The sequence below is a fragment of the Salmo salar genome, chromosome ssa28 (assembly GCF_905237065.1).
Source record: "Salmo salar chromosome ssa28, Ssal_v3.1, whole genome shotgun sequence".
In the NCBI taxonomy this organism is placed as follows: domain Eukaryota; kingdom Metazoa; phylum Chordata; class Actinopteri; order Salmoniformes; family Salmonidae; genus Salmo; species Salmo salar.
The window spans coordinates 11,475,223-11,498,721 of record NC_059469.1 but is presented as its reverse complement, the minus strand read 5'-3'; the positions used below and the strand labels follow the sequence as shown (position 1 = coordinate 11,498,721).

At 43.3% G+C, this 23,499-nt stretch overlaps 1 protein-coding gene across 3 annotated transcripts; it reads right to left on the bottom strand.

The window, feature by feature from the left end:
- Nucleotides 1-199: 199 nt before the first annotated feature.
- On the bottom strand, nucleotides 200-22,460 carry fdxr (ferredoxin reductase). 3 transcript variants are annotated; one of them, XM_014179492.2, is made up of 13 exons: nucleotides 22,431-22,449; nucleotides 21,756-22,022; nucleotides 21,425-21,525; nucleotides 11,944-12,039; nucleotides 11,695-11,817; nucleotides 11,469-11,582; nucleotides 9,652-9,753; nucleotides 7,400-7,507; nucleotides 6,519-6,603; nucleotides 5,302-5,501; nucleotides 4,921-5,092; nucleotides 4,389-4,562; nucleotides 200-1,347 (listed from the first exon to the last, which is right to left on the bottom strand). In XM_014179492.2, the coding sequence occupies exons 2-13, from the start codon at nucleotides 21,844-21,846 to the stop codon at nucleotides 1,217-1,219; spliced, it is 1,497 nt and encodes a 498-aa protein (XP_014034967.1). In that variant the 5' UTR covers nucleotides 21,847-22,022; nucleotides 22,431-22,449; the 3' UTR covers nucleotides 200-1,216. The 3 variants fall into 3 exon arrangements, with proteins under 3 accessions (XP_014034967.1, XP_014034966.1, XP_014034971.1); XM_014179491.2 differs by having other exon boundaries at nucleotides 21,756-22,460; XM_014179496.2 differs by lacking the exon at nucleotides 21,425-21,525 and having other exon boundaries at nucleotides 21,756-22,460.
- Between the last annotated feature and the right edge of the window lie 1,039 nt (nucleotides 22,461-23,499).

Below are 23,499 nucleotides of genomic sequence, written 5' to 3'. Positions count from 1 at the left end.
ATATGGTGTACCTTTTTTATTCGAATTGTTGACCGACTCACTAGAATACGTCGAGAACTGGTTCAGAATATAGGGATCAATTAAAGAAAGCCTTTTAGAAAGTATTCATAAACCTTGGCTTATTCCACATTTTGTTAGAGCCTGATTTTAATATGGATTAAATTGATCTACCCATAATGACAACTTGAAAACATGTAAGTAAATGAATACAGATCTCCTTTATGTAAGTATTCACACCCCAGAGTCAATGCTTTTACACACCTGGATTGTGCAATATTTGCCCATTATTAAAACAATTCAAGCTCTTCAAATTTGTTGTTGATCATTACTAGACAACCATTTTCAGGTTTTGCCATATTTTAAGTAGATTTAAGTCAAAACTAATTTGGCCACATTCACTGTCAGGGTAAGCAACTCCAGTGTAGATTTGGCCTCGTTTTAGATTATTGTGCTATTGAGGTAAATTTATCTCCCAGTGTAGGGTGGAAAGCAGTCAAACAGGTTTCATGTGCTTGCCTCCATTTCTTTGTATCCTGAAAAACTTTCCAATCCTTAATAATTACAAGCATACCTATGACATGATTTCAGTGACATTGTTAACCAACACACCCACATAAAGAAAATAAGAACAGCAGGTTAACTGCCTTTTCAGGGGCAGAACAACAGATTTTTACCTTGTCAGCTCGGGGATTCGATCTTGCAACCTTTCGGTTACTAGTCCAATGCTCTAACCACTAGGCTACCTGCCACCCCAAGAGTGCAGTGTATAAAGTCAGAACATCTGCTGTCTTAGCCACTGTCTGTCACCAAGAGGGTACCCCAAGGCTCGATCCTAGGCCCCACGCTCTTCTAAATTTACATCAACAACATATGTCAGGCAATAGGACACTCTCTCATCCATACATGCAGATGATAAACTTGTACTCAGCTGGCCACTCCCTGGATTTTGTGTTAAATGCTCTACAACAAAGCTTTTTTAGTGTCCAACAAGCTCTATGCCCTTAACCTTGTTCTGAACACATCCAAAACAAAGTTAATCATAGCAAACAAAAAAAATATACTAATGCATAGTACCATAGACAAGTTCGTGGCCTGTAGCTGGCATAAAAAGTGGGGTTGGACCAGAGTTGTGTGTGTGTGTGGTCAGTGGTTCTTATTCACTTCTTGGCTGTCGAGTCCTCTGGTCCCTATGACCTGTGTGTGTGGTCCCTTGTCCCTATGCCCGGGCTACCTGCAGCATCTCTCCCACGTCCAGCATCTTTTCCCTGGGCTTTCCCCTGGTCTCTCCCCTCCTCGTCTCCTCACTGTCGATCTTCTCCCAGTCAGAGAACGAAACTGGCTTCACACCTACAGTCATGCACAGGGAGGTAGGTTGTTTTTGTAAAATATTAAGGTGGACGCTAACACTTGTGGAAGTTGATACTTATTCCTCAGCAAAAAAAGAAACGTCCCTTTTTCAGGACCCTGTCTTTCAAAGATAATTTGTAAAAATTCAAATAGCTTCACAGATCTTCAAAAATAATGTTTGATCCGAGGGCATTCAAAAGGGCCCACGGGCCGCCAGTTGCCCATCCCTGATTTACATAACGGCTGGAAATCCCCTAAGGCCAATAGTAATCTTGCTGACTCCATACACACCTTTCTCTGTCACTAAGATGCCATAAACTGAGCCTGACTAAAGATAAAGGGATAATAATAACAATGTATCTCCACTGTAATGTAAACTCAGCAACAACAAAAAAGAAATGTCCCTTTTTCTCAAAGATAATTTGTAAAAATCAAAATAACTTCACAGATCTTCATTGTAAAGGGTTTAAACACTGTTTCCCATGTTTGTTCAATGAACCATAAACAATTAATGAACATGTACCTGTGGAACAGTCGTTAAGACACTAACAGCTTACAGAGAGTAGGCAACTAAGGTCACAGTTATGAAAACTAATGACACTAGTGGTGGCAAATGTGTTGTTGCCTACCCTTACCACCTAGGGACAACCCGTCAGGAAGTTTAAGATCTAGTTGGATAGGGAGGTGTTTAGTCCCAGGGTCCTTAGCTTTGTGGGCACAATTGTGCTGAACGCTGAGGTATATACTGCTCAAAAAAATAAAGGGAACACTTAAACAACACATCCTAGATCTGAATGAAAGAAATAATCTTATTAAATACTTTTTTCTTTACATAGTTGAATGTGCTGACAACAAAATCACACAAAAATAATCAATGGAAATCCAATTTATCAACCCATGGAGGTCTGGATTTGGAGTCACACTCAAAATTAAAGTGGAAAACCACACTACAGGCTGATCCAACTTTGATGTAATGTCCTTAAAACAAGTCAAAATGAGGCTCAGTAGTGTGTGTGGCCTCCACGTGCCTGTATGACCTCCCTACAACGCCTGGGCATGCTGCTGATGAGGTGGCAGATGGTCTCCTGAGGGATCTCCTCCCAGACCTGGACTAAAGCATCCGCCAACTCCTGGACAGTCTGTGGTGCAACGTGGCGTTGGTGGATGGAGCGAGACATGATGTCCCAGATGTGCTCAATTGGATTCAGGTCTGGGGAACGGGCAGGCCAGTCCATAGCATCAATGCCTTCCTCTTGCAGGAACTGCTGACACACTCCAGCCACATGAGGCCTAGCATTGTCTTGCATTAGGAGGAACCCAGGGCCAACCGCACCAGCATATGGTCTCACAAGGGGTCTGAGGATCTCGTCTTGGTACCTAATGGCAGTCAGGCTACCTCTGGCGAGCACATGGAGGCCCCCCAAAGAAATGCCACCCCACACCATGACTGACCCACCGTCAAACCGGTCATGCTGGAGGATGTTGCAGGCAGCAGAACGTTCTCCACGGCGTCTCCAGACTCTGTCACGTCTGTCACATGTGCTCAGTGTGAACCTGCTTTCATCTGTGAAGAGCACAGGGCGCCAGTGGCGAATTTGCTAATCTTGGTGTTCTCTGGCAAATGCCAAACGTCCTGCACGGTGTTGGGCTGTAAGCACAACCCCCACCTGTGGACGTCGGGCCCTCATACCACCCTCATGGAGTCTGTTTCTGACCGTTTGAGCAGACACATGCACATTTGTGGCCTGCTGGTGGTCATTTTGCAGGGCTCTGTCAGTGCTTCTCCTGCTCCTCCTTGCACAAAGGCGGAGGTAGCGGTCCTTCTGCTGGGTTGTTGCCCTCCTACGACCTCCTCCACGTTTCCTGATGTACTGGCCTGTCTCCTGGTAGCGCCTCCATGCTCTGGACACTACGCTGACAGACACAGCAAACCTTCTTGCCACAGCTTGCACTGATGTGCCATCCTGGATGAGCTGCACTACCTGAGCCACTTGTGTGGGTTGTAGACTCCGTCTCATGCTACCACTAGAGTGAAAGCACCGCCAGCATTCAAAAGTGACCAAAACATCAGCCAGGAAGCATAGGAACTGAGAAGTGGTCTGTGGTTACCACCAGCAGAACCACTCCTTTATTGGGGGTGTCTTGCTAATTCCCTATAATTTCCACCTGTTGTCTATTCCATTTGCACAACAGCATGTGAAATTTATTGTCAGTCAGTGTTGCTTCTTAAGTGGACAGTTTGATTTCACAGAAGTGTGATTGACTTGGAGTTACATTGTGTTGTTTAAGTGTTCCCTTTATTTTTTTGAGCAGTGTAGTTAATGAACAGCATTCTCACATAGGTGTTCCTTTTGTCCAGGTGGGAAAGGGCAGAGTGGCGTGTGATTGAGATTGCTTCATCTGTGGATCTGTTGGGGCCGTATGTGAATTGGAGTGGGTCTAGGGTATCCGGGATGATGTTGTTGATGTGAGCCATGACCAGCCTTTCAAAGCACTTCATGGCTACCAATGGTAGTCATTTAGGCAGGTTACCTTCGCTTTCTTGGGCACAGGGACTAACTATGGAGGTCTGCTTGAAACATGTAGGTAGGGAGAGATTGAACATGTCAGTGAAGACACTTGCCAGTTGGTCAGCGTATGCTTGGAGTACACATCTTGGTAATCTGTCTGGCCTCGCGGCCTTGTGAACGTTGACCTGTTTAGAGGTCTTGCTCACATCATCTACGTGTATAATTGCAGGTAATTAGCTGTAAAACAGAAATGCACATGTGGGTACGCCGACCCGAGAGGATCGGTGGCCCCTCATGATGAATTCAGAATTTTTGTGGCCCCCACTCCCATCAAAGTTGCCTATCCCTGATGTAAATAGTACGTGCAAGAAGTTAAAACACAAATATAGCACTGCAGGCGTAACACCGGTACACTGCTGTATTGCATTTACTGTACGTACTATTGCACACAAGAAGTTTCCTCACAGGAACATTTTTATTTGAAGTGAATCGAATCATTTCAATAATCACAGTGCTAAAGAGTTGCAGTACCTCTTTTCTCCAGGAGGGCGGAGACCCCCTGTGAGCCAGGCTTGACGGTGGATACATCCAGTGTTCCTTTGCCAATGTCCTGTAGCAGAGTCCTGGCTGTGTCAAAGCTGTCGTTCATAGTGGTGGCTATCACCCCCGTGGGACCCCTCTTCACCCAGCCACTGCAGTACAGACCTGCCGACACACACACACACACACACACACACACACACACACACACGTTAAAAGGGGACAGTTCAATCCAAAGGGGATAGACGTTCTTCTCAGACCTCAACAGTGGTTTGAGGTCGATCATCGAAACCCCACCGCCTGCGGCATATATCCACCACCCTAGCGTGGGTAAGAATCCCGACCCCACTGCTATTCTGTATCTCCCTCTGGGTCACCTCTCTCAATTCATGTTAGCCCTATCTGAATTAAAAACAAATGAAAATACTTACATATATATATACACACCTTTTGGGGGGAAATGGGGCCTATCTTTCCAATTAGCTTGTGTTTAAGGCAGGCAGACGAACGCACCCATACACACCTGCAGTCTGCTGCACGCGGCCCATAGTGTTGGGGATGATGGCTTTACGGGCGTCGAAGGGGACGGCGGGGTCGATGGGAAGGCTCTTGTAGCCGATGCTGCTGATGACTAGGCCGCACTCCACATCTTCCACCTCACCGGTGGCCACTGCCCTCACCCCCTCACCGTCGCCCTGGGGAGAGGCAGAGAGAGGCCGGGGCCAGCTTAACCTAGGCGCTTCTCTGTTCCAGCTTCAGACAACATGGCCTTGTCTTGTGTTTAATGAAAAAGGTTTTATTGGGTTTATCTGGGAAGGTAAGGACAATCAATTACAACAGAGGCAAGAGGGTAAGCTCAAGAGATGATCCTACAGTATATCTATTCCTAAAGCACCCGGCTCACCTCCAGCCGGTTGACAGCCAATCGTATCCCTGCGGCCCTGATGAGGTCAGTGGAGGGGAGGACCTCCAGGGGCCTCCGGAGGAAGCGGAATCCCCAGGCCCGCTCTGCCCTGTTCCGTTTCTCTAACTCCTCCTCCCCTGGAGTCTCTATTGCAGCCTTCAGCAGCAGCTCGGTCAGACGCTTCCTGGGCCTGACCAGCGCTGAGAGGACACACACACAATTACAGTCAAATATTCAGTTCAACAGAAACTCCAGCACAGATAAGAATTATACTGACAAAAATAAACAAGTTGAACAAAACCTAGGGGGCAAGTATCAACACATACCTACAGTTCAGGCATAAACACAAATAAGACAGCCCACACACATAGGAATCTACACTAACTGTTGGTTGACACTTTCAGGGACTTTTCTAGAGACACCATATGTTGCCAAACTAGCTTCTTCATGTCACAAACTTGTTTCATTTTTTTTACTCCCTCCTATTTACGTGCAAAAATAATCCCTCAGGCTGTCTGGAAAAGCACCATTCCAATAGGTAATCTCCATTATGTCATCCACTTAGAAGTGCATGGTTAAGAGCGTTGGGCGAGTAACCGAAAGGTTGCTGGGTCGGTGAAAAATCTGCGATGAGCAAGGCACTTAATCCTAATTGCTCCTGTAAGTTGCTCTGGATAAGAGTGTCTGCTAAATGACTCAAAATGTAAGATGAAAATCCATAGTCCTATACTCAATATGGTTAAGAAAATACTGTGAATATGTGACTGACAATAGAGTAAATAATTCAGACTTCTGAAATGCCGTCGCAAGACTGTGATAGCAGAGCGGACAGTCTAGATAAGAGACAGTTCATCATGGGGAACAGGTTGATGGGAAGGCAGAGAGAGAGATGTCTTCAAACCAGCAAGGAAGAATTTACAAATGATGTTAATCTGATTCTGTAACCATTGACGATCTGGGTTATGGTAGAGCAGACATATACTGCTGCTGGTCTGCAGAGTTCTGACATGATTGAGGGGGGAGTTTGGAGCATGTTCCTTGTCAGATAGATAGATGGTAGCAATGGAGGCCTTAGGAAGGGGGAAGGGTTTACAGATGCTGTTGAGGCCTGTGAAGGGCAGTGTGTGACATCACATTACTAAGAACAAGGATAAAAGTCAATAGCAGAAGATTTTAATGAGAGAAACCTTAAGAGGAACTAAACAGCCGTGTCTCACATTTAAGAGTTTCTGCTATGCCCTCAAACTCAGACGCCTCCATCTCTGGTCTGGTGCCAGGCAGGTTCACCATCTCTCTCAGCTCCTAGACACAACAACAAATAAAACACCCACGAGTGTTTGCAAAAATAAATGTTGATTTAACTACATACTACAGGTGATGGTTATGAACGCAACTCTTAACTATTTGTAACTTAGTTGCCTTAAGTGTTCGTCAAAGAAGTAGAACAAATTATAAGTAGAAAAAGTTAGACAGGAGTAATGTTTCATGTTTTTAAATGTTTTGCTCACATATTTTAACACTATGCATACATTTTTCTTTAATCGAATAAATGTGGGAAAAAAACTAAATGAAGACATTAATAAATGCATTTCTCTAACTTCCAAAATATTTGTTACAACGATAGGGGATTGCCAAGTTGGAGGCACGGTGGTTTCAACACAGCGCCCCCCCCCCATCAGTCACCTAGTGTATATATAAATCATTATCCCTGACCTGATCTGAGGGAAAGTTAATTTATAAAGATGTGGGGATGTTTAGGCAGATAAAAGGCTCAACCTTTGGCACATATACTCACATGACAAACTGTCACAGTCAATTGTATGTTGTGAATGGAAACTGTCCCACAATCTAGAATCACACTATGCAAAACCAACTCAAGTACTATGAAGTAATAAATACTCCCTGATTTACAGAACAAAACAATTGCACTTGGAACTTTCAATTCCTCATAAATATGATTGCATAATTTAATGTTTGGACAATAAAAATACATACAATGTTAATCATCAAATGTGAATCATCAAATGTGAGATATCAACCTGTGTTCTGCAGCCCACTGTAGTGGTCAGGGGTTAAGTGTTAGGGGTCAGAGCCTCACCTTAATAGTGCAGGCCACCTGTAAGGGTCCCCTGCGCCCCACAATGAGCACCCTGCGGACACTGCTCTCTGCCAGGGCATCTAGTGCATGCTGGGTGATATCAGTCTTCTACACAGGAATGAGACAGAGAAGGGGTGACATGGAGACACCTGACACTTAGTAATAATTATATATCCAGAGTAGAGTTTGACCGATTAATCGGAACGGCCAATTAATTAGGGTTAAGATTTCAAGTTTTCATAACAATCGGTAATCTTCATTTTTGGACACCGATTATGGCCGATTACATTGCACTCCACGAGGAGAGTGCGTGGTAGGCGGACTACCTGTTACGCGAGTGCAGCAAGGAGCCAAGGTAAGTTGCTTGCTAGCATTAAAACTTATCTTATAAAAAACAATCAATCTTAACATAATCACTAGTTAACTACACATGGTTGATGATTTTACTAGGTTAACTAGCTTGTCCTGCGTTGCATATAATCAATGCGGTGCCTGTTAATTTATCATCGAATCACAGCCTACTTCAACTTCGCCAAACGGGTGATGATTTAACAAGCGCAAAAAAAGCACTGTCGTTGCACCATTGTGTACCTAACCATAAACATCGATGCCTTTCTTTAAAATCAATACACAAGTATATATTTTTAAACCTGCATATTTAGTTAATATTGCCTGCTAACATGAATTTCTTTTAACTAGGGAAATTGTGTCACTTCCCTTGCGTTCTGTGCAAGCTGAGTCAGGGTATACGCAGCAGCTTGGGCTGCCTGGCTTGTTGTGAACTGTGTGAAGACCATATCTTCCTAACAAAGACCGTAATTAATTTGCCAGAATTGTACATAATTATGACATTACATTGCACAACCTTCAATGTTACAGCAATATTTAGACTTAGGGATGCCACCCGTTAGATAAAATACGGAACGGTTCCGTATTTCACTGACAGAATAAACATTTTGTTTTCAAAATGATAGTTCACGGATTTGACCATATTAATGACCTAAGGCTTGTATTTCTGTGTGTTATTATATTAAGTCTATGATTTGATATTTGATAGAGCAGTCTGACTGAGCGGTGGTAGGCAGCAGCAGGCTCGTAAGCATTCATTCAAACAGCACTTTCCTGCGTTTGCCAGCAGCTCTTCGCAATACTTGAAGCACAGCGCTGTTTATGACTACAAGCCTATCAACTCCCGAGATTAGGCTGGCAATACTATAGTGCCTATAAGAACATCCAATAGTCAAAGGTATATGAAATACAAATGGCATAGAAAGAAATAGTCCTATAATTCCTATAATAACTACAACCTAAAACTTCTTAACTGGGAATATTGAAGACTCATGTTAAAAGGAACCAGCTTTCATATGTTCTCATGTTCTGAGCAAGGAACTTAAACGTTAGCTTTTTTACATGGCACATAATATTGCACTTTTACTTTATTCTCCAACACTTAGTTTTTTCATTATTTAAACCTAATTGAACATGTTTCATTATTTATTTGAGGCTAAATTGATTTTATTGATGTATTATATTAAGTTAAAATAAAAGTGTTAATTCAGTATTATTGTAATTGTCATTATTACAAATACACACACACACACACACACACACACACACACACACACACACACACACACACACACACACACACACACACACACGTACGTAACAATGAAAAATCGGCCGATTAATCGGTATCGGCTTTTTTTGGTCCTCCAAAAATCGGTATCGGCGTTGAAAAATCATAAACGGTCGACCTCTAATCCAGAGATATGCAGATATGGATTGTTTTCTTTCTGTGTGCTTTAACATTTTATACACAATGGTAGGATTCAGGCTTTGACAGAGAGAGAGATCAGATATAGAATGCATTTGGGCAGATGCATGGCAGCATATCTCTAGCCTGACTCCACATTGCTCTGGCCAAACTAGCACGTCTTCTCCACAATGAGTCCGGATTTGCTTTCCTCCATTACGTTCTCTAGAATGCAAACATATTCTGAGCATTCCGATTGGTCCCAGAAACCAATGGGTTGGCCCAGAGCTGGCCTACATGATGATGTTATCAACTTTGATATTGTGATTGGTTAGATTTATTAGAGATGACCCATTTGCTGTTTAATTAGTTTTGTACAATGGCCCTCATTTTGAGGTCAACACAAACAACTTCTAGGATGGCAGTTTCAGACAATGTAGAGCGATAGAGCAGCAGAATTAAATTCAGGGTGAGTCGTCAGGCAAACATATCTTACCTTCAGAATATCTACAGGAGATAGCAGCATCCTCGCAACATCCAGTGCCACGTTACCCTGCCCCAGAATTACAGCCGTCTCACAGCTCAGATCCGGCCTAAGCTAGTAGGATGGATAAAGAGAGACGGAGAGGGACCGAGAGACAGATTTATGTACAGTGCATTCGGAAAGTATTCAGACCCCTTGACTTTTTCCACATTTTGTTACGTTACAGCCTTATTCTAAAATTGATTAAATAAAACTTTTTTCCTCAGCAATCCACACACAATACCCCATAATTACAAAGCAAAAACTGGTTTTTAGAAACAGAAATACCTTATTTACATAATTATTCAAACCCTTTGCTATGAGACTCGAAATTGAGCTCAGGTGCATCTTGTTTCCATTGATCATCCTTGAGCTGTTTCTACAACTTGATTGGAGTACACCTGTGGTAAATTCAATTGATTGGACATGATTTGGAAAGGCACACACCTGTCTATATAAGGTTCCACAGTTCACAGTGCATGTCAGAGCAAAAACTAAGCCATGAGGTCAAAGGAATTGTCCGTAGAGCTCCGAGACAGGATTGTGTCGAATCACAGATCTGGGGAAGGGTACCCAAACAATTCTGCAGCATTGAAGGTCCACAAGAACACAGAGGCCTTCATCATTCCTAAATGGAAAACGTTTGAAAACACAGAGACTCTTCCTAGAGCTGCCCCCCCGGCCAAACTGAGCAATCGGGGAGAAGGGCTTTGGTCAGGGAGGTGACCAAGAACCCGATGGTCACTGACAGAGTTCTAGAGTTCCTCTGTGGAGATGGGAGAACCTTCCAGAAGGACAACCATCTCTACAGCACGCCACCAATCAGGCCTTTATGGTAGAGTGGCCAGACGGAAGCCACTTCTCAGTAAAAGGCACATGACAGCCCACTTGGAGTTTGCCAATAGGCACCTAAAGCCTCTCAGACCTTGAGAAAAAAAGATTCTCTGGTCTGATGAAACCAAGATTGAACTCTTTGGCCTGAATGCCAAGCGTCACGTCTGGAGGAAACCTAACACCATCCCTACGGTGAAGCATGGTGGTGGCAGCATCATGCTGTGGGGATATTTTTCAGCTGCAGGGACTGGGAGACTAGTCAGGATCGAGGGAAAGATGAACGGAGCAAAGTACAGAGTACTTGATGAAAACCGCTCCACAGCACTCAGGACCTCAGACTGGGGGCGAAGGTTCACCTTCCAACAAGACAACAACCCTAAGCACACAGCCAATACAATGCAGGAATGGCTTCGGGACAAGTCTCTGAATGTCCTTGAGTGGCCCAGCCAGAGCCCGGACTTGAACCCGATCTAACATCTCTGGAGAGACCTGAAAATAGCTGTGCAGCAAAGCTCCCCATCCAACCTGACAAAGGTTGAGAGGATCTGCAGAGAAGAATGGGAGAAACTCCACAAATACAGATGTGCCAAGCTTGTAGCTTCTACCCAAGAAGACTCGATGCTGTTATCACTGCCAAAGGTGCTTCAAGAAGTTACTGAGTAAAGGGTCTGAATACTTAAGTAAATGTGATATTTACAGTTTTCATAAATTAGCAGAAATGTCTAAACCTGTTTTTGCTTTGTAATTATGGGTTGTTGTGTGTAGATTGACATGGGGAATAAAATATGTATAACATTTTAGAATAAGGATGTGGAATGTGGAACAATTTGGAAAAAGTTAAGGGGTCTAAATACTTTCAGAAGGCACTGTATATCACTGAAATGTGTGTCAAAGCCTGTGATTTAAAAGCTCAGTACTTTCTCCTAACACATTTGTAAATAGTTAGGACAACATACCTCTCTGTTTCTAGGCAGCCCATTGTACCAGCCGACAAAGTCTTTGGCAGAGTACACCCCAGCCAAGTCTTCCCCTGGTACACCCATAGTCCTGTTCCCCTCCGCTCCATAGCTCTACGGATAAACACACACACATAAATACTCACACTTAAAGACACAAAACCAACACACACACACACACACATAGTGATTTAGGGGTGTAGATCTCTTTGGGGTGTAGTCTCACCAGCACCACAGCGTGGTAGGCTTCTTGAAGCTCCTCCACAGTGACGTCCTTCCCCACTCTCACATTGCCATGGAAACTACACCTGGCATGCTGGGCCGTTTGGGTGAAGGTGTTGATGACGTTCTGATGAGACAAGAAAAAAAGAGAGAGGAGAAGAGGGAGGAGAGAGAAAGAGAGATGCCATGATTCAACAAATTATATAATTTTGTCTGCTTCTGTCTGGCTATCATTTAATCAATTAATACTGACCTTGACCTCTGGATGGTCGGGGGCCACCCCAAATCTGACCAGGCCGAAGGGGACGGGTAGACGCTCGTAGATGTCCACCTGAACATCTGTCCGAGTCTTTTACAGACACACAATAAAGTCTTGATTACATTTAAAAACATGCCAGTATGAACCAAACATATGTTGACACTGACTCAGGCCTGGGAAATTCCAGTCCTCGGGTGCCTGATTGGTATCACACTTTTACCCCCATCCCTAGCAAACACACCTGATTTAAACTAATTGCATTTTTAACTGAAGATCATGACTAGTTGATTATTGGAGTCAGGTGTGTTGGCTGGGGCAAAAGTGTGACACCAATCAGGCCCCTGAGGATTGGCGTTGCCCAGGCCTGCATACTACTTTAGTTTTACTCTATTACATTTACATTTTAGTCATTTAGCAGACGCTCTTATCCAGAGCGACTTACAGTAGTGAATGCATACATTTCATTTCATACATTTTTGTTTCTGTGCTGGCCCCCCGTGGGAATCGAACCCACAACCCTGGCGTTGCAAACACCATGCTCTACCAACTGAGCAACAGGGAAGGCTATTGACGTAGGCAGGGCTATATTTGACCCGACAGTATTTCTAGAGCAACACTGTCGGGTAGTGTCAGACTTGTTGGCTTTTATTTTAAAATAAGGGCTTTGTGTGCAAGTGCAGGAAATGTATTCATGCCATTTAACAACCGTGGACCCCAAATAATGCTATCTTTACACATGGGAAATATACAAGTAGCAGCCAGTCGCTATATACTGTATGTACCACAATACAAATGAGAGCTATTGATAAAGTGATCAGCAATTGATGACGTAATTTCCTGGTTTACGAGCAGGCTCGGTAGCTGCCTGAAAATATGTTCCAGGCAAATTAGGCAATTGTGCACATACAATTTCTCAGATGATCTCTTAATATCACCAAGTATGGGTAAATCCATTTGAATTCAATCACTTTTTGACAGCATCACTTTGATATGAACGAAACCTTCCATATATATTTGCCCATTGTAGAAGAGCTCAGAAAGCTACTTTTGGTACCTGAATGCCAGAACATTCAAGAGATAAAAGGTGCTCAAAGTTGACCTATTTTGTTTACCCTACCATGAGACATCCATGTCTTCATCACTGGAAAAGATAAATTGTTGAGATTTGCTGCCATTTAAAAGCTTACAAACAGGGCTGTCAAACTATTTAGTATGCATTTTTTTTTTAGTTGATGCCTTTTTAGATAATTGATGTTATAAAGTTCTTAAAAAGTTCACAAAAAAATAAGTGATTGAATTCAAATGGATTTACCTGTATTTTACAATTCAGGGGTCTTCTGAGAAGTGCAAACCATTATCTGAAGCCGACAGTGAAACTACTCTAGTAAAAAGAGTTGTCACTAGTTACCACAGCCACAAAGTCAAAATGGGCAATATCATAACATAAAAATGAGCTTTTTGATCTTAATTTATAGTTAGGCATAAGGTTAGCATTGTGGTTAAGGTTAGTCCATTAAATTACACATAAAAGTAATTGGACGAAGGCGTCTTCTGTACGGGGAGTTTTGTTAAGAGCCCCGACAGTCTGTCTATACATTAACACACATCGCTTGCGGTATGGTTTTGAAAGCATTTTGTTTTTTGAAATAATTTTCAAAATACTAAATGTTAAATTGAGACACACCTATATAGGGTTAGTGTTGCTACATGGCCATATCTCCATGTTACAGTGCTTGTTTACCGGAAGACAGACAAAAGACAGCTAATTAGCACAGGTGGTCCCGTTATCTAGCACGCGCCGAACACCTGTGTGTAACGGAAGAAGGCTACCAGAAACGTGTCGTCACTGAAAAATACTGTCGGCTGCAACTGTGATAAAGCCGGTTAAAACAGCGTACAGTAAGTGTATATTTTGCATTTGTAAAATGCATGGGGGAGGAGTCGCAATCTACTGCAAAGATAGAACTTTACAGGCTGTCATACTTTCCAGGTCTATGCCCAAACAGTTTGAGCTTCTAACTTTAAAAAGTAATCTCTAGAGAAAAAAGTATATCGCTGTTGCCGCCTATTCAAATCAAATCAAGTTTTATTGGTCACATACACATGGTTAGCAGATGTTAATGCGAGTGTAGTGAAATGCTTGTGCTTCTAGTTCCGGTCATGCAGTAATATCTAACAATTTTACAACAACTACCTTATACACACACAAGTGTAAAGGAATGGATAAGAATATGTACATATAAATATATGGATGAGCATTGGCCGAACGGCATAGGCAAGATGGTATAGAGTACAGTATATACATGTGAGATGAGTAATGTAGGGTATGTAAACATTATATAAAGTGGCATTGTTTAAAGTGACTAGTGATACATTTATTACATCCAATTTTTTATTATTAAGTGGCAAGAGATTTAAGTCAGTATGTTGGCAGCAGCCACTCAATGTTAGTGATGGCTGTTTAACAGTCTGATGGCCTTGAGATAGAAGCTGTTTTTCAGTCTCTTGGTCCCAGCTTTGATGCACCTGTACTGACCTCGCCTTCTGGATGATAGCGGGGTGAACAGGCAGTGGCTCGGGTGGTTGTTGTCCTTGATGATCTTTTTGGCCTTCCTGTGACATCAGGTGGTGTAGGTGTCCTGGAGGGAAGGTAGTTTGACCCCGGTGATGCATTGTGCAGACCTCACTACCCTCTGGAGAGGCTTACAATTCTGGGTGGAGCAGTTGCCGTACCAGGCGGTGATACAGCCCGACAGGATGCTCTTGATTGTGCATCTGTTAAAGTTTGTGAGTGTTTTTGGTGACAAGACAAATTTCTTAAGCCTCCTGAGGTTGCGCCTTCTTCACCACGCTGTCTGTGTCGGTGGACCATTTCAGTTTGTCTGATGTGTGTGCCGAGGAACGTAAAACTTTCCACCTTCTCCACCACTGTCCCGTCGATGTGGATAGGGGGCTGCTCCCTATGCTGTTTCCTGAAGTCCACGATCATCTCCTTTGTTTTGTTGACGATGAGTGTGAGGTTATTTTCCTGACACCACACTCGAGGGCCGTCACAACCTCCCTGTAAGGCCGTCTTGTCGTTGTTGGTAATCAAGCCTAGGATCAGCGGGGTGGAGATGTTTCCTACCCTCACCACCTGGGGGCGTCCCGTCAGAAAGTCCAGGACCCAGTTGCACAGGGCGGGGTCGAGACCCAGGGTCTCGGGCTTAATGACGAGTTTGGAGGGTACTATGGCGTTAAATGCTGAGCTGTAGTCGATTAACAGCATTCGTACATAGGTATTCCTCTTGTCCAGATGGGTTAGGGCAGTGTGATTGCGTCGTCTATGGACCTATTGGGGCGGTAAGCAAATTGGAGTGGGTTTAGGGTGTCAGGTAGGCTGGAGGTGATATGATCCTTGACTAGTCTCTCAAAGCACTTCATGATGACAGAAGTTAGTGCTACGGGGCGATAGTCGTTCAGCTCAGTTACCTTAGCTTTAGGGACTGATTGAATATATCCGTAAACACACCAGCCAGCTGGCCTGCGCATGCTCTGAGGACACGGCTAGGAATGCCGTCTGGGCCGGCAGCCTTGCGAGGGTTAACACGTTTAAATGTTTTACTCATGTTGGCTGCGGTGAAGGAGAGCCCGCAGGTTTTGGTAGCGGGCCGTGTCGGTGCACTGTATTGTCCTCAAAGAGAGCAAAGAAGCTGTTTAGTTTGTCTGGGAGCAAGACATCGGGGTCCGCAACGGGGCTGGTTCTTTTTGTAGTCTGTGATTGACTGTAGACCCTGCCACATACTCTCGTGTCTGAGCCGTTGAATTGCGACTCTACTTTGTCTCTATACTGACGATTAGCTTGTTAGATTGCCTTGCAGAGGGAATAGCTACACTGTTTGTATTCGGTCATGTTTCCGGTCACCTTGCCCTGATTAAAAGCGGTGGTTCGCGCTTTCTGTTTTGCTCAAATGCTGCCATCAATCCACGGTTTCTCGTTGGGGAAGGTTTTAATACTCGCCGTAGGTACAACATCTCCGATGCACTTGCTAATAAACTCGCTCACCGAATCAGCGTATACATCAATGTTGTTCGATGCTATCCGGAACATATCCCAGTCCACGTGATCGAAGCAATCTTGAAGCGTGGAATCAGATTGGTCGGACCAGCGGTGAACAGACCAGAGTACGGGCATTTCCTGTTTTAGTTTCTGTCTATAGGCTGGGAGCAACAAAATGGAGTCGTGGTCAGATTTGCCGAAAGGAGGTCGAGGGAGGGCTTTGTATGCGTTGCAGAAGTTTTGCCAGCCAGGGTCACGCATTCCATATGCGGACAAAATTCAGGGAGCCTTGTTTTCAGATTAGCCTTGTTAAAATCCCCAGCTACAATAAATGCAGCCTCGGGATATGTGGAGTCCAATGAAGTTCTTTCATGGCCGTCGAGGTGTCTGCTTGGGGGGGATATACACGACTGTGATTATAATCGAAGAGAATTCTCTTGGTAGATAATGCGGTCGGCATTTGATTGTAAGGAATTCTAGGTCAGCTAAACAAAAGGACTTGAGTTCTGTTATAGACCCCCCTCAGCTCCCAGCAGTGCACCATATGTGAAATGATTGCCCCCCCATCTATCTGCAGAGTTTGTTCTGTTAGGTGACCTAAACTGGGATATGCTTAACCTCTCTAGGGTAGGGGGCAGTATTTTCACGGCCGGATGAAAAACGTACCCAAATTAAACGGCCTACTACGGGCCCAGGAACTAGAACATGCATATTATTAGTAGATTTGGATAGAAAACACTCTGACGTTTCTAAAACTGTTTGAATGATGTCTGTGAGTATAACAGAACTCATATGGCAGGCAAAAACCTGAGAAAAATCTAAACAGGAAGTGGGAATTCTGGTCCTTGTAGTCCTTTCAAGTCATTGCCTATCGAACACACAGTGACTTAGGGTTCATTTTGCACTTCCTAAGGCTTCCACTAGATGTCAACAGTCTTTAGAAAGTTGTTTGAGGCGTCTATGGAAGTTGTTGACTCAGGAAAGTACTGGCATTCATTGGCGCGCATTCACGTGAGAGTTAGCTGTGTTCAAAAATGTTTTTCAAGACATTGCAATCGTCCGGTTGGAATATTATTGAAGTTCTAAGTGAAAAAGGCCCTAAAGATTGATGCTATACAACATTTGACATGTTTGAACGAACGTAAATAGAACTTTTTTTACTTTCGTCGTGACATTTTCCACGCGCTTCCTACATTTGGAGTAGCTAACTGAACGTGCTAACAACAAGGAGCTATTTGGACATAAATTATGGACTTTATCAAACAAAACAACATTTATTGTGGACCTGGGATTCCTGGAAGTGCCTTCTGATGAAGATTATCAAAGGTAAGTGAATATTTCTAATGCTATTTATGATTTTAGATGACTCCAAAATGGCGGGTATCTGTATTGCCTAGTGTATTTTTCTGAGCGCAGTACTCAGATTATTGCAAAGTGTGCTTTCGCCGTGAAGCTTTTTTGAAATCTGTCACAGCGTTTGCATAAAGATGTTCATCAATAATTCTTTGAATAACAGTTTAATATTTTATCAACGTTTATGGTGAGTATTTGTGTACATTGTTGTGCTGATTCACCGAAAGTATTGGAGGCAAAATATTTTCTGAACATCACGCGCCAATGTAAAATGGGGTTTATGGATATAAATATGAACTTTATCGAACAAAAAAATGCATGTATTGTGTAACATGATGTCCTAGGAGTGTCATCTGATGAAGATCGTCAAAGGTTAGTGCATAATTTTAGCTGGTTTTCTGGTTTTTGTGACGCCTGTCCTTGCTAGGAAAATGGCTGTGTGCTTTTTCTTGTGTTGGAACTGTCCAAACATAATCTAACTTTATGCTTTCGCCATAAAGCCTTTTTGAAATCGGACAATGTGGTTACATTAAGGAGACGTGTACCTTTAAAATGGTGTAAAATAATCGTATGTTTGAGAACTTTGAATTATGACATTTTGTGGTTTTGAATTTGGCGCTCTGATTTTTCACTGGCTGTTGAATAGTGTGAACCGTGGGTGGGCGCTAGCGTCCCACCTGCCCAAGAGAGGTTAACATCCCGGCCGTCCTACAATCTAAGCTAGATGCCCTCCATCTCACACAAATGATCAAGTAACCCACCAGGTACAACCCTAAATCCGTAAACATGGGCACCCTCATAGATATTATCCTGGCCAACTTGCCCTCCAAATACACCTCTGCTGTTTTCAATCAGGATCTCAGCGATCACTGCCTCATTACCTGCATCCGTTATGGGTCCGCGGTCAAACGACCACCCCTCATCACTGTCAAACGCTCCCTAAAACACTTCTGCGAGCAGGCCTTTCTAATCGAACGGGCCCGGGTATCCTGGAAGGATATTGACCTCATTCCGTCAGTAGAGGATGTCTGGTTGTTCTTTAAAAGTAATTTCCTCACCATCTTAAATAAGCATGCCCCTTTAAAAAAATGTGGAACTAAGAACAGACATAGCTCTTGGTTCACTCCAGATCTGACTGCCCTCAACTAGCACAAAAACATCCTGTGGCGTACTGCACTAGCATCAAATAGTCCCTGCGATATTCAACTTTTCAGGGAAGTCAATAATCCAATACACAGTCAGTTAGGAAAGCAAAGGCTAGCTTTTTCAAACAGAAATTTGCATCCTGTAGCTCTTACTCCAAAAGGTTTTGGGACACTGTAAAGTCCATGGAGAATAAGAGCACCTCCTCCCAGATGCCCACTGCACTGAGGCTATGAAACACTGTCACTACCGATACATCCACGATAATCAAGAATTTCAATAAGCGTCGCTCTACGGCTGGCCATGCTTTCTTCCTGGCTACCAACTCCGGCCAACAGCTCCGCACCCCCCCGCAGCTACTTGCCCAAGCCTCCCCAGCTTCTCCTTCACCCAAATCCAGATAGCAGATGTTCTGAAAGAGCTGCAAAACCTGGACCCGTACAAATCAGCTGGGCTAGACAATCTGGACTCTCTCTTTCTAAAACTATCCGCCGCCATTGTTGCAACCCCTATTACCAGTCTGTTCAAACTCTCATATCGTCCGAGATTCCTAAAGATTGGAAAGCTGCCGCGGTCATCCCCCTCTTCAAAAGGGGTGAGACTCTAGATCCAAACTGTTACAGACCTATATCCATCCTGTCCTGTCTTTCTAAAGTCTTCGAAAGCCAAGTTAACAAACAGATCACTGATCATTTCGAATCCCACCGTACCTTCTCCTCTGTGGAATCTGGTTTCCGAGCTGGTCACGGGTGCACCTCAGCCACGCTCAAGGTACTAAACGATCTCATAACCGCCATCGATAAAAGACAGTACTGTGCAGCCGTCTTCATAGACCTGGCCAAGGCTTTCGACTCTGTCAGTCACCGTATTCTTATCGGCAGACTCAACAGCCTTGGTTTCTCAAATGACTGCCTCGTCTGGTTCACCAACTACTTCTCTGATAGAGTTCAGTGTGTCAAATCGGAGGGCCTGTTGTCCGGACCTCTGGCAGTCTCTAGGGGGGTACCACAGGGCTCAATTCTCGGGCCGACTCTTTTCTCTGTATATATCAAAGATGTCGCTCTTGCTGCGGGTGATTCTTTGATCCACCTCTACGCAGACGACGCCATTCTGTATACATCTGGCCCTTCTTTGGACACTGTGTTAACAAACCTCCAAACGAGCTTCAATGCCATACAATACTCCTTCTGTGGCTTCCAACTGCTCTTAAACGCTAGTAAAATCATCTACACATCTATCACTCCAGTGTTAATTTGCTAAATTGTAATTACTTCGCTACTGTGGCCTATTTATTGCCTTACCTCCTTACACCATTTGCACACACTGTATATAGATTTTTCTATTGTGTTATTGACTGTACTTTTCTTTATTCCACGTGTAACTCTTAGTTTTTTGTCACACTGCTTTGCTTTATCTTGGCCAGGTCGCAGTTGTAAGTGAGAACATGTTCTCAACTGGCCTACCTGGTTAAATAAAGGTGAAAAAATAAAAAATAAAAATGAAAGTATGGGGCTTTATGTTCTAGAACCGTATCACAATTGAGAATCGATTCACGTTTAGATGAGTATTTGTCTGCCAGAGCCAGTCTACCTCTGAAAATAACATTTGGTCCTTGGACCTTAAGGAGTAACAGTAGGCTCCTTAAAAGAATTAAGCACACCGGGAATCTCACTGCCGATAGGTACTTATCACAGTGGGAGGCCGTTCCTTCTCTTTCCCAGTAGCGACGAACCTACCGATTTGTCTAATGCAATGCTCGTCGGTGGCCAACAACTTGACTTTGAGCCAACCAGAGACACCCCCCCCCCCCCAAAAAAAGATGGTATTTTCTCCATACATCCACATATGAGCCAGTCACACTTCATATGCAATGTAGACTATGGGATGGCAGCTAGCTAAGTGCACAGATGCAATGCATACAACACTAAATACTTCCACCAAGCTAGCTAAACACTGTAGATAGTGATGACATTATAATTAAATAACAATGGATTAGCTACTTTCCATGAAACAGCTGCCTTTGTTAACTGCCGAGATAGCTGCACTAACTCGGACACTGCACTATGTTGTGCTAGCTAGCGAATATGATAACATTTAGTAGCTAGCTAACCATTTGGCTATGGGATGGTACTGGCAGTAAGGGATTATGGAGAGTGAATTAAATTGTTTATTCGCCATCTTCCTAGGTGGTCATCTAGATGTGGCAATCTGGCTAGTATCATCAAGGGCTTTCTACGAAATAGCAACATTAGAACAGATAGCTTGGAATCTAGACCATAAGGAACACACACGGATATGCATTACCAAACAAGGCTACTGACACCTTCTGGTTTGGAGTATTTTAACAAGGCTGAGTGGCTGACAACGTCCAAGGTCTTTGCTGTGTGAACACAAAAAAGATTGACTGCTGACACCCTGTTCAGAGGTGCCCTGTTCAGAAGTACTGTCGGAAGGCAAAAATGTGACAATCTTACCGGTGTGTCTGAACTTTAAGAGTACATCTTGGGCTATGGTTAAGGTAAAAGGTAAAATCAGATTTTAAGAAGATACATTGTAGAAATGATGGTTTAGCCATAATTTAGAGACTTTGTGGCTGTGGTAACTAGTGACGACCAAATTCTCAGCTATGTAAACAATACAGAGCTGTAGCACAACAAAGACCTGGGTCTGGTGGATTACTGTAGGTGGGGATTGGAGAAACTCTGGGTGTAAAGTACACATTGGCTGCTGTCCCTTTTATCTAATCTCTATCCTTCCTGAAGTCTGCACTTGTTAACTTCCCCTCATGGAATGGACTCTCTAGTTCACACTTCAGGGAGAAGGGCAATAAATTGGAACCGGATTTTGGGAAAGAAAGCTCTGATCCAAGATTTGTGCCTAAGGGAAGCATCTACCCGATGGTTCAAATCTTGGGGACAGTAGCACTAAGACATCACCCACCTTGACTAGGTGTTGTGCAGTGTAGAAGCCAGCTGGGCCACCTCCAACTATGCACACCTTGGGGCTGGAGGCAGGTGTGGATGTGGAAAGTCCACACACACCTGTATAGGCACATGCCAGAATGAACAATGACGACCCATGTATGTAGCTAACTCATTCTGTCACTACATGGTCATTTTATCTGTCCATATAGGCTAGTGTCAGACATATAAATAGCTGTTACTAAATCACTATTCTGTCCAGACCTGTAGACGTGTCGTTTTACACTAGGCAGGGTGAATTACTGCATGCACTTGGCGAGCAATGTCCATTGTTTGCCCCCCCTTCTTACCATGGAATCGTGTGATCCTCACGCACCTTGGCGAAGTCAGAAATAACTTTAACATCTGGACCTTGCACAACGCAGCTTTATGAGTGCTCATTTTCACAAATCGTCCAGGAAATGTCTCTTTGGTAGGCGGCTAGGGAGACTAGCTTGTAGTTTGGTCCAGACTGAGCTATGGTCATAACGTTAAACGCAGAATAGACAAGGCACTAGGACAGGAATGGATTACGGGCGGGATTATCAATCACTTCATCTCTTCCGGCGGTGTGTGCTCTCCAGTTGTCACACAATAATGAAAACACAATTAATCAGCTAGCTGGTACATTGCAAATAGGTAGCTAGCTAGCGTTAGTAATTAAATAAACGCACAGTCATTCATTAAAAGTACAATTGTTCCCCTACTAGATAGTTAACCATCCACAGTGTAGTAGCTACGTGAATGTGCTAGCCACAGTGCTGCAGATGACCGTGGGTGCGTTTGTTGACAAATTAATTCAACAGGATTAGCTAGATACCTCGCTCAACTGGTTAGGTTTATAAGCTTTAAAGTTAATTATTAGACAAACTAAGTTAGCTAGCTATTCTGAAAAATGTGGTACTTGCCATGCCTGAAGGCAGATTACATTTCAAAACAATAGTGGAAGACTTGAAACAAATGTAAATCATACGTCAAAAACTAACCGATTATCATGTGTTCCGTCCAAAGTGTCTCGTCCTGAAAATACAGCTGCATACATAGTTCCGGGTAAAAACTAACTGCACCTTGACAAAATGGCATTATAGAGATAGTAATCTCTAAACCCAAGGTAATTGTGGCTCAATGTCTTGAATTTATCAGGATTTGTCTCCCCAGGGTACACACACACACAGTTGCATAACAAGACCTTGCTTTTGAATTTCTGGCGCCCTTGAATGAATGTCACTGTGTTTTCTGTTGGGTTTCTACATCAAATAAATTCAATAGCTTCTGCACCATATTTTATTGTGAAGACTCTGTGTAAAACACAGTTTAAATGAATTACTATGTCCTCTCTTTCAGACACCATAATGTATTCTAAGATTAGACATTGACGAGCCCTAGATATTGCCTCATGAAATTCCCCTGTAGAGTGCCAAATTGTCATAAACTCTACAATATCTGTTAGCAGTGGCAATGTTAGCATGTAAATCTTGGTGGGGCAAACAAAACAATATTTTTTTAGATGCATGCCAGCAAAGCCACTACACAACCCAACACTAAACAATACATTAATTGCACTATAAGGGTGACAAACGGTGCCCACAAACTGTTAGGGCCTACATAAGGATGTCCCAATATCAGAGCTTTCTTTTCAGCACCATGGAGTGAATCCTTACCACTGCTGGCTATCAGCGGAGCCTTGTCTTGCAGCGAAACAGTTCATTCAGCATAATTTACTGCCTTTCTAAAAAAAACATAGCTGATATGGCTGACTTGCTTAAACAAATGTGGTTTCTACTGACAATTGAAATGTACAAACTATGGCATAAGGGAACGATGAGCAGATAAAAGGCAATCCGTAATTCTGATTAAGATATTAATGAGCGAGCTAAGACGGACAAAGTCAATATGAATTTGTTCAGCATTTTTCAAATGTACAGCAACAGAATTCAGAACATGGTCCATTCTTACAGTTTTGTCCCTGTACACCAAGTCAGAACCGTAGGATAAATAAAGGGGGCATATAAGCAGACAAAGAAAGCTCTTACAATATTCAATGATGACATTTGT

What these genes read in the sequence shown, in the direction of transcription:
- fdxr (XM_014179491.2), bottom strand. Translation starts at nt 21,846, where the DNA reads ATGAGCACTCATAAAGCTGCGTTGTGCAAGGTCCAGATGTTAAAGTTA. An exon ending in GAGGATCACACGATTCCATG is followed by an intron (nt 21,526 to 21,755) that starts GTAAGAAGGGGG and finishes GTGCCTATACAG; the next exon opens with GTGTGTGTGGACTTTCCACA. An exon ending in AGGTGGCCTGCACTATTAAG is followed by an intron (nt 6,604 to 7,399) that starts GTGAGGCTCTGA and finishes TGTTGTGTCTAG; the next exon opens with GAGCTGAGAGAGATGGTGAA.